The sequence below is a fragment of the Peromyscus eremicus genome, chromosome 8a (assembly GCF_949786415.1).
Source record: "Peromyscus eremicus chromosome 8a, PerEre_H2_v1, whole genome shotgun sequence".
Taxonomy (NCBI): Eukaryota; Metazoa; Chordata; class Mammalia; order Rodentia; family Cricetidae; genus Peromyscus; species Peromyscus eremicus.
In genome coordinates, this window is record NC_081423.1 from 84,546,388 (window position 1) to 84,557,963 (window position 11,576).

The following is an 11,576-nucleotide window of genomic DNA, read 5'->3' on the forward strand; positions in this document are numbered from 1 at the left end:
GAGGATCTTCAAACCCTCATCGGGCATGATCTCACTCTTCTTCTGGGATCCCCACCCTGGAGCGCTACCAAGAAGCTGGGAGCCAAGCACAGGATGATTGAGCAGAGGGTGAGGGCAATACCGGAAGAAGCCCAGGTTGCTGCCACCCACCTGGGCAGATAAGGAGTGTTTGCTCTGGCAGAGAATAGGGACCTTTATTCAATGTTCAGGAGAGGCCAGCCTGCCATGAGCCAGGTGCTCCTAAACACTGTGTCAAGACTGACCATGCCAGGGCCTGCCCTGCAGCCCACATCCAGCATGGTAGAGTGATGTCTATGGCATGTGGACTTTGCTAAGCCCACCCAATGCCCTTTAGAACCTGAATAGCACCAGGCGGTGGTGGTACACGCCTTTAATCCCAGCATGCGGGAGGTAGAGTCAGGCGGATCTCTGAGTTCGAGGCCAGCCTGGGCTACAGAAAGTTCCAGGAAAGGCGCCAAAGCTACACAGAGAGACCCTGTCTCAAAAAACCAAACCAAAACCAAAAAAAAGTTGGATAGCTGTTACTGCAGGGACACCTTGACCCAGAAGGCTGCCTTGGATGAATGAGGAGGAGATTCCAAGCCATTGGGATAGTGGGGAAGGGCGGAGAACCTGGTGAGAAGAATGCCATGTGGTGTGGGGCCAGACCAGGGAATTTGGACTTTCATGGAAGAGCCTGAGCCAGACTGCAGAAGTTTTTAAGAAAAGTAAGTGTTTTTGGACAGTTGGTTCTGGCGGCAGCTGGGGGCATGTGGTCTGAGAAAGAGACACGGGCTGGGTTGATCCAGGCTGAAGGTTTGGAGGACCTGAACTGAAGCTGGGGACAGAATGTGGGAGAGACAGATCCTGTGTGGGCCTGTGGCCAGGAGGAAGTGAAAGACACAGAGGAGGGGGAGGTTGCTGGAAAGTCAGGGTGGTAGCAGGCGCCAGGAGCCAGGAGGAACCCACATTGCATTGTTGAGACACCACCCGCCTGCAGCCCAGGAGGCAGAGGCTGGCGGGCAGACATCCCTCCACCCTCCCTTGCTCTACCAGTAGTCAGACCAGCTGGTGTGGTTTCACAGCCTCATTCCTCCCCCTACAGGCTCCTGGAGGCACAGCCACTTCCTCCAAAGGGGGAATGGGTGTACAGTTTGAAGGTCCCCAGTTCTAAGGTCAACCCCTTGGCACACCTCTGGTAGGCATGTGAGGCCTCTTAGAAACTAGGAAGTGCCAGGCGGTGGTGGCGCATGCCTTTGATCCCAGCACTGGGAGGCAGAGGCAGGTGGATCTCTGTGAGTTCGAGGCCAGCCTGGTCTACAGAGTGAGTTCCAGGACAGGCTCCAAAGCTACACAGAGAAACTCTGTCTTGAAAAACCAAAAAAAAAAAAAAAAAAAAAAAAAAGAAAAAAAGAAACTAGGGAGAAAAAAACTAGTCACTGAAGGTAGAGACCATGTCCTCCCTGGACATGAGGGGACAGGAGAGGCTCGCCCAACTATCAAACCCACATGGTAGTAGCCCCTAGAGTCCAAGTGCCTCATCTAAGTCTGGCCCATCATCAGCTGTGTGATCTTGAGCCAGTAGTTTTCCCTTGTTAAGAATTAAGTTCCTGAAGGCGGCGCTGGCGCACGCCTTTAATCCCAGCACTAGGGAGGCAGAGCCAGGTGGATCTCTGTGAGTTCAAAGCCAGCCTGGTCTACAGAGCGAGATCTAGGACAGGTACCAAAACTACACAGAGAAACCCTGTCTCGGGAAAAAAAAGAATTAAGTTCCTTAAGTCTGTAAAATAAGACTACCCATGTCAGGTGGAACTGAAATACTTAAGCCATCTCATTTACTGACCAAATCTACTTTGTATGTCCTCATTGACTGTGGTCCTCTGAGTAGAGGTGGATATGAGAGTGACTGAAATTCTACCACGTGTGGTACATGCTCGCAGCAATTGCTGTTATTGCAAATTCAGGAAGAATGGTTTGGCTTCTCAGTATTTCTCTCTGCTTCCCCTGACTGAGGTCTGTGGGCCATCCTGGGCTCCTGCCCACTTCCTCAGCCAACACTGTGGAGGCTGTAGGACCTTGGTCCTTCCCCCCACACCCCCCTACCCCGCTCCATCCTGCCCATCCATCCATCCCATGGTTGACTGCTTGGACTAGAAGGCTCACTCCAGAGAAGTAGGATCTAGGAATGACCTTGACTCAGGACCTGCTGACCAATGGAAGGGGACCAGTAGGGGCAGGGGCAGGGGCTGGCCCAATACCTTCTGCATTAGGATCATGACTCTAGGCAAACTGTTTACCAATGCAGTGAGGGGCCTATTTATAGACTCAGCTGCTTCCCCAGCTTACCAGGAAGGGGGCAGGGTGGCTCCCCAGAGCAAGGGTGCTAGCTGGGACAAGGAACAGTTCTCTGCCTAGGTGGCACTACCCAGACCACTGGACCCCTCATGGCAGGGGAGACCTTTCCTTTCACGTCCTCCACACTGCGTGCTCTCCGCCTACAGAGAGAGTGGCTAGAATGGGAAGACAGGAGGCGGGCTGCTGCCCATCGGTGTCGAAGCCAGAGGTACCTGTCTAGTCCCCAGGCACGGCTCATGAGGCCTCGCCGCTCCTGCCGAGACCCAGCTGTCCACAATGCCCTGTTCTCTGGGGACCTACAGCAGGTTCAAATCCTGTTCCAAGATGAAGAGGCTGCCAACATGATTGTGGAGACTGTGAGCAACCAGCTGGCCTGGTCAGCAGAACAGGGTAAGGAGTACCACCTAGGAGGGCAGAAGAGGGGAGAAGCGTGGGGGTGGGGAAGGGAAGAGTCCAGACCCTACTTCTCTTTAAAGACCCTAAAGTGGGCTGCCCATCATAACCACCCATGTTAGCTCCTTCCTAAACAGTTAAGGCAAAGTGTGGATTTGGGTTTTGTTTTTGTGTTTTGGTTTTTTGTTTTGTTTTTGTTTTTGTTTTTGTTTTGCTTTATTTTGTTTTTGTGGTTGTGAGACAGGGTAAGTAGATCAGGCTGGCCTCAAACTCAAATCCACCCACTTCTGCCTCCTGAATGCTGGGATTAAAGGCATGTACCACCACACCCAGCCTCCAAAAGTTATGTTCTTATATAACACATACACAGCTTGAAAATGTTGGTTTTGGTTGACAAACAATTGTATGCACTATATTAATTATATAGGAATACTCATATGTTTTATATATATAATATAATATATATATATATATTCCATGTTTCTTCTGTGGTTTTCTCTCCTATAGAAGAGAATTTTTATGAAATCCATATGCAATTTTTTTTACACTTATTGAAGTTGGGGGTAGGGAGAAGACCCAAGCACCTCCTGCTGAACCATCTCTCCGGTCTAATAAGCACTTTATTTTTGAGTGCTGGTTTTCAACTCACTCCATAGCTCAGGCAGATTTTGAGCTTGTGATCCTTCTGCCTCAGCCTTTAGAGTAACTGGGACCGTGCGCTTGTCCCATCAGGTCCTGTCCAATATGTTACTGTCATTTGTTTTGAAACAGGACTTCTCTGTGGCTCAGACTGGCCTAGGACTTCGGATCTTCCTGTCTCATGCTCCTGAATGATGGGGTTACACTCATACACCACCATGCCTGGCCACATGCAATATTATCAAGTGATTTTTTTTTCATGTAAGATCTTTCCTTGTCAGGGAAATACTCAAAGCTGTACATAGATGTGCCAGGATTTATATATAACTACTCTACAAATAGAATGATAGATTTGGGTCCTTTCTCCTTTAAAAAAACATTTTTTATTGTTGAGACTCTTGGCCTTTCTAACATGCAGATGGTATCTTATTTTTCAGCTGTAAACATTCTTCAGTGTTAGCTAGTTAGAGTCAAAGGCCTCAAATCTTTAATCCCCTCCCCCCCCACTAGAGCAGAGCATATAAGATCACCTGGAAGAGAGCCGGTGGTACACACCTTTAATCTCAGCACTGAGACACAGGCAGGCAGATCTCTGAATTCAAAGCCAGTATGGTCTACAAAGCAAGTCCCAGGACAGCCAGAGCTACACAGAGGGACCCTGTCTCGAAAAAACAACAGCAACAAAAAAAACAAAACAAAAGATCACCTGGACCCGAATATGGGAGCAGTCTGGTTGTGGCATCTGTCACCTCCCGATTGCCAGGCTGACTTAGCTGATCAGGCTGGCTGGGCTGCTGTCCTCTTCCTCCTCTACCACTCCAGTCAGAGAAGACCACCTTCCCCAACAGAGGACTGGTCTTTGGTCAAGGGTGTACAAGTAGCTGCTCCCTTACTAGGACCTCCAAACAAGCTCTCCAGATCACTGGTCTCACAGCGCTCTGGGATCTGCTTCCCCGCCTTTTCCTGCTCCCTACCAAACTGCCAATCAGCACCCATCCTGCATCGCTGCACTCGTGGTCCTTTATAACTTGTTTAGATTTATTTTATGTGTATGGGTGTATGTCTGTACACCATGTGCATGTCTGGTGCCCATGGAGGACAGCAGAGGGCATTGGATCCCCTGGAACTGGGGTTACAGGTGGTTGTGAGTCCATGCTGGGGGTTCTCTGGGAACCCAACTCCAGTCTTCTGGAAGAACAAGGAACAGTCTTTTTTTTTTTTTTTTCTGGGTTGCAAAAGAGGGTTTATTTTTCCACCTGTGTAGCCTGCCTTTGTCCACCAGCGAACAAAAGCACACACAAGTGCTGCTGCAAGAAGCCCCACTGCCCTCAGTCTGTAATGAGCTCACAGCTCTCTCCTTCAAGTCTTTAACTGCCCAGGCAAACCCGGGCTTCATTGTCCTCTGCTCCCTGCATTTGCAGCCTCCCTGTATTCTGAGGCCTAGTCTGTATTTTCTTTGGGTTCTCCTGACATCCTTGATGGATTGTAAGCTCATCTTAGCCAAGACTTGGGGCTCTTCGTTTCCTGTCTCCCACTCCCTTTGTGGAGAAGAGGTTTGAGGTACAGCCTTGCCGTATTTTACTGTGTATCCCAGACTGTCCTCAAATTCGCAGCAAGCCATATTCTCTCAGCCTCTGATTGCTGTCATTACAGGCATGAGCCATCATACGTAGCTTCCTTTTTCTATTTATTTGTTTTTTGTTTATTTTTAGAGACAGAATCTCATTATGTAGTTCAGGCTGACCTAGAACTTGATATGTAGAACAGGTTGTGTTTGAACTCACAGAGATCCGCCTGCCTCTGCCTCCTGAATACTGGGATTAAAGGCGTGTGCCACCACTGCCCAGTCCTTAAATTACATTTTTATTTATTTATTTATTTTTATTTATTTATTTATTTTTTCCTGATGCTGAGGACCAAACCTAGGGCCTTGTGCTTGCTAGGCAAGCACTCTACCACTGAGCTAAATCCCCAACCCCACATTTTTTTTTTTTTTTTTTTTTTAAGATTTATTTATTACATATACAGCATATATGACTGCAGGCCAGAAGAGGGCACCAGATCTCATTACAGATGGTTGTGAGCCACCATGTGGTTGCTGGGAATTGAACTCAGGACCTCTGGAAGAGCAGTCAGTGCTCTTAACCTCTGAGCCATCTCTCCAGCCCCCAACCCCACATTTTTATTTTATATATGTGGGTGGTGTTTTGTCTGCATGTAGGTCTGTGCACTATTTATGTGCCTAATACTCATGGAAGTAAGGAGAGACCATTGGATCTCCTGGAACTGGAGTTACAGATGGTTGCCAGCTGCCATGTGGGTGCTGGGAATTGAACTCCAGTCCTCTAGAAGAACAGCCAGTGCTCTTAACCACTGAGACATCTCTCCAGCCCCGTTTTCCCTTTTTTTTTCACTTTGATTATTGATTGATGATTGATTGATTGATTGATTGATTGATTTGGGTATTAAAAGATGGAAGTCAGAGGCAAGTGCTCTACCACCGAGCCAGACCCCAGTCCCCTTTGCTGTTTTCAGTAGCAGGAGAATGAAGACCTTTATGTGCTTGACAGAAAATGTTCTAGGATGTATCCCAACCTAGCAAGTTTGTCCAAGTTAACCAAATACTTAACTGAGATGTTTGTGAAAACTGCAAAGCGTTTGCTTTAACCTCGGCCCTTGGATCTGGGGGTTCACAGTCCTGGGGAGAGCTTATGGACCCAGGACAGGCAGGCACCGCAGGCCCCAAGTCCTGCCGACCTGTGGTGGTGACTCCACCCAAGCTGTCCTGGCTTTGTCTTGAAAAATACCCATCATCCCCCGAAATGGAACCTGGACTAAGTCTTATTCTTCAAAAACAAAACAGTCTTCACCTAAGAATCAGAGAAACAGCGACCCCACTTCCCCGCCATGCCAACAGTGTCCACTTCAGTACAACACACTGTATCCTTTAAACAAGTTCTTGACTGTTCCATTCAAAGCCAATACCAGTCATTGATCAACAAGCCCTCTTTCCATCTGGCAGTCCATTTCCAAACTCAGCTCCATACACACTTGTGCACAGCTCCCATCTCTAAACCCAAGGCCAGATGTGAACGAAGAGAGCCACTGAACCCACTAGCCACTCAGCCTGAGGTTCCCGTCAGGATCTGCTCCTGGCTGTCTCCCTCCTTTGTGGTTTTATAGAACAACTTCTCTATGACACATACTATGTGAGATTTTCTGCCTTGTTTTCCAGTGCTGGGGAGTGTAGTGTTTTGTTAGAGACCGACAAAGTGTTGAAAAAGGCTCTCCCAATGTGTTCTCCCAACTCAGAACTTGAGTGAACCCCTAGTCACAGGTACAGCATGGCTGTTGGGGCTCAGTAAGATAGACCCAAGGAAGGCCAGCATCTGCTGCCAGCCATAGACAGCTTCTCCATCCTGCACTCCCATTCAAAGTCCTACAGTACTGCCTGTTCTCCTCAGGATTCTGGGTGCTGACTCCAAAGACCAAACACACAGCACCTCTTACCATCGCTGTGGCCAGAGGCTACATAGACTGCGCCCGGCACCTTATCCTGCAGGGGGCTGAGCTCGATGCCCGGATCGGAGGTCGTGCTGCCTTGCACGAGGCCTGTGCCCAAGTCCAACCCGACTGTGTTCAGCTGCTGCTCACATTTGGTGCCAAAGCTAATGTGCTGTCGGAGGAGGGCACAACCCCCTTGCACCTCTGCACAGCTCCTGAGTCCTTGCAGTAGGTGCCCATGGCCTGGGATGTTTTTGTGGGGCATGTTTGTGTGTCTGTGCCCAGCTCACATTCTAGGAACCAGGATGACCTGACAAGGCTTCGTTGTCATATATAAAGCACCTCAGGGATTTATGTTTTCACACAGAGATAGAGACTCATTATTGTATTTCTGTGTATATGTGTGTGCACATGTGTACAGGTGCCTATGGAGGCCAGAGTAGGGTGTCGGGTCTCCTGGAGTTGGAGTTATGCCACAGTGTCTGGCTTTCCTTCCACTTTGAAACAGAACCTCTATGTTTCTGAGACTGGCCTCACACTCGTGATCCCCCTGCCTCAGCCTCCTGAGTCTTGGTATTACAGGTGTACACCACGATGCTCAGCTCTCTCCTCCCACTTATTTAATTTTTAAAATTGGTTTTGTATTTGGTTTTGACAGAGTCTTTCTCTCTATCCTTGGCTGGCCTGGGACTTGCTATTTATGCCAGACTGACCTTGAAGGTTTGGTGATTCTTCTGCCTCTGCCTTCTCAGATTACAGGCGTGTGCCACCATGCCTGGCTCCCCGCTCATTTTTGCTTTTATTTAGTTTTGTTTTGGACAGAATCTCATGTAGCTTGGAAGATGATGACCTTAAACTCCTACCTCTACCTCCTAAGTGCTGGGGTTCCAGACATGCATCACCATGCTCAGAAACCAAAACCAGGGCTTTGTACATGCTAGGCCAGCACTCTCTTAACTCTGTTGCATCCCTAATCCTTTTTCGTTGTGGTTTGCTTATGGGCAGCAGGATCTCACTGTGTAGCCCAGACTGGCCTCACACTCTTGAATGATCTTCTTGAACCAGTCTTTTTTTTTCCCCCCTTGACACAGGGTTTCTTTGTGCAGCCTTGGCTGTCCTAGAACTGGCTATGTAGACCAGGCTGGCCTTGAACTCACAGAGATCTGCTGCCACCACCAGGCCTGGGCACTCTTTTCAAACACGGATTACAAGCACGAGCCGCCACACCCAGTATCCTTTCCCTTTTCACAAGTCAACAGTGTCTCGGACTCCCTGCATGGTGGTATTTACTCTTTTACAGATCAGTTCAACAAACTCAGCGGGCAGGTAAGGACTCCAGACACTGACAGCCAACAGCCAGAGGTCTGCCCCCACTAGCTGTGGGTCAGTGATAGACCTCCCAGTGATCTAAATTTGCCAGCCCTACTCAGGAGGCTGAGGCAGGAGGATTGCCAGTCTGGTCTACATAGCTAGTTCCTGACCAGCTCGGGCTACCTACCTCTCTCAATAAACAAAATTACCAGCCCTTTCTCTGGTGCTTAGGACACAACTGAACTCTCGGTCGCTGCACACAAGCATCCTCCCACTGACTTTGTCCTTTTGAATATAGTGAGAATAGGCGTTTCCTGGAGCCCGCCCCACAGAGTAAGCTTTTTTAAGTGTTTCTTACATTTGGATTAGAAGTCAAAACATGTCAACAACTAGGATTTACTGCAGAATTAAACTTAGTAGTTTGTCAGAGGTGCTGTTTACTTAGCTCTTGGCCACTGAGCACCTGTATCCATGATCTGTATTTGGGGAAAGGATCTCCAGTTATGGTTTCACTAAAATCCAGCAGCTGCTATTGCCTTTTCCATTGTAAACTACCGTTGGTTGGGCTGGAAAGATGCTCAGCCGTTTAAAGGCTAGGCTCACAACCAAAACTAAATTACCATTTTTTTCCATTGGCAATTTAGTTCAGCTCCTGTTCACCACAGTAGGTAATAGCACATTTGCTATAATGGTGTGCTGGGCTGTAATTTTTCCAGGAATTCAGAGACTGTGAAGCAGGTTCCCTCTAAAATGTTTTGTTTGGTTTTGCTTGTTTTCTCTAAGGGAAAGGGGAGTAGGGAGGTCCCCAACCGCTTTCCTGGGCCCAGTGAACACAGCCCGTTTGGGAAGAGTAGTCGTCTGTTTTTGGAACACACTTTAATATTCCACGTGTCCTAGTGTACTTAGGGGTGGGTTTTCCAAATCTTGCCCTATCAAAATGTAAGGAGATCAGGAGCTGGGGCTGGGGCTCAGTTGACAGAGTGCTTGCCTACAAACATGCATGGAACTTTGCCTTTGATCCCTAGCGCCACAGAAACTGAGCTTTGTGGTGCAGACCCATAATCTCAGCAAGTGCAAAGAGGAGGCAGAAGGACCAAGAATTCAAGGTCATTCTCTGCTGCATAGTGAGTCTGACGCTGTCAGGATCGGGGTGCGGCTCAGCAATAGCTTGCCAACTTGCCTGGGTTTCCCGCCTAGCACAAAAAAAGTAAATCAGTTCAGTTCAGGACGGACTCTCCAGATTCTGCCACATCCATTAATGCTCTGTGTGTGCTCTTGGCTGCTGCACTAGACTGTTTTGGGCTTAACTGAAAATTGAAGGTGCTTCTGGCAGCTTCTACTGGCCCCATAGCCCTGGTGTTCGTAATGGAGTTTCTGTGATCAGCTGGGAACGCTAGGCCAGACCTCCAGGCAGAGGTGTGGGAAGGATATGGGTGGTGATAGCAGGCCTTAGGGTCCTCAGGATTTGCCCGGGTCTTGCATCCTGTCCGTAGGTGTGCCAAGTTGCTGCTAGAGGCTGGAGCATCTGTGAATGTGGCATCACAGGAGAGCGAAGTCACTCCCCTGCATGTGGCTGCAGCTCGTGGCTTGGAGCAACACGTGGCTCTCTACCTGGAGAAGGGTGCAGACGTGGACCTGCGCACTAGCCAGGGCGAAACTGCACTGAACGCAGCGTGCGCTGGAGCAGAGGGGCCAGGTAGCTGCCACGAGGCGGCAGCACGACAGCTGTTGGAAGCCGGGGCTGATCCCCGGGCTGCTGGTCGCAAGCGCCACACACCACTACACAACGCCTGTGCTAACGGTTGCGGAGGCCTGGCCGAGCTGCTGCTGCGCCACGGGGCCAGCGCTAGAGTCACCAACGGGGCAGGCCACACACCCATGGACTGCGCGCTGCAAGCGGTACAGGATGTCCCCAACTGGGAGCCCGAGGTCCTCTTTGCAGCGCTGCTGGACTACGGGGCCCAGCCTGTTCACCCTGAGGTGCGCTGGGAGGGCCTGAGGAAGGAGATGCCAACTGGAAGGGAGAGCCTAGAACAGAACTTCCTGACTGGAAGGGTCAAGGAGATCAAAAGCCTCCCTCAGTGACTAGAGGTCTATCTCCATCTTGGCAGAGGGGATAGGATGTCCAAAGGTAGAGAGAGTCAAGGAAACGGGGGCCAGGGGCTCGGGGCGTGTGTGGACGGGGCAAGGGGAGGCATGGGGAACACGAGGGTGTGTGTGGCAGTTTATAATAGCCAGCCTTGGGCTTGCCTTAGTTGGGGCAGCATGCGACTCCTAGGTTCCTATTTTGATTCCCAGATGCTGAAACACTGTGCCAACTTTCCTCGGGCCCTGGAAGTCCTGCTTAATGCCTACCCATGTGTTCCATCCTGTGACCCCTGGGTGGAGGCGGTGCTCCCGGAACTGTGGCAGGTATTGACTCCAAGTGTCGAGCTTTTTCCTAGCGGGCTAGAGAGGCCAGAGGGAAGATAGACCTGGGCAGAAGAGGGTAGGCAGTGAACCCCCTGGTTTCAGGCCTCCGTTTACAGCAGCCCACAAAGATCTTTTATCTCCCTTACTGCCCAGCCCCTTGCTGACGGTCAATCATCTTTTTATCAGTCAGCTTTGACTTGGCGGAAGTCCACCAGCATGTCTGGGATGGGTGTGGCCACAGACATGACTGAAATCCAGTCCCCAATACCATGGCAATGGGTCATCAAAATCAGGGGTACTGGAGCATCTGATCCTCCCTTCCTTCTGGTCTAGGAACATGAAGCCTTCTACAGCTCAGCCCTAAGCATGGAAAACCAGCCAAGACGGCTTCAGCACCTGGCCCGCCTGGCTGTTCGTACTCAGTTGGGTAGCAACTGTCGGCAGGCTGCCACCAAACTCCCACTGCCCCCACTGCTCAGAGACTACCTGCTGCTGTGTGTGGAGGGACAAATCCAGTGAGCTCTGAGCAGGCCACTTCCATCTGCTCCTACACCCAGGCCTGGAAAACCAACCAGTACCCCTTTCCTTTGCACTTAGCATGCCCTCCAGGGCCAGCTCGTCCCTCCAGTGACATTTGAAGCCACCTGCTGATCTTCAGGCCCTCTCAGCCTGTCCCCAAAGAAACCTTTCACCCACCTACCACTTTCATGCATAAGTAGATAGATGGCCTCTTCATCGACCCAAGCTACAAGCAACTGATCCCAGGTGCAGTTCCTCCCTCGCCACCCAGATGCCTACTCAGCCCCCTTCATAGTGGCAGGCCCTTACTTGGACTTGATGGCGTATACCTCTAACCCCAATACTCAGCAGGCTGAGGCAGTAGAATTGTGAGTTCAAAGCTAGCAAGATCTTTGGGGCGGGGGAACCCTGCTTCTTTGCCTTCTTTCTTTTCTTTTTTTCTT

General features: G+C 50.0%; 1 protein-coding gene across 1 annotated transcript; it reads left to right on the plus strand.

The window, feature by feature from the left end:
- The first annotated feature begins 2,444 nt into the window (after positions 1-2,444).
- Positions 2,445-11,576, plus strand: Asb16 (ankyrin repeat and SOCS box containing 16). The gene is made up of 5 exons (XM_059269754.1): positions 2,445-2,745; positions 6,852-7,119; positions 9,696-10,182; positions 10,501-10,614; positions 10,948-11,576. Exons 1-5 carry the CDS (start codon positions 2,445-2,447, stop codon positions 11,131-11,133), a joined length of 1,356 nt encoding a protein of 451 aa, XP_059125737.1. The 3' UTR covers positions 11,134-11,576.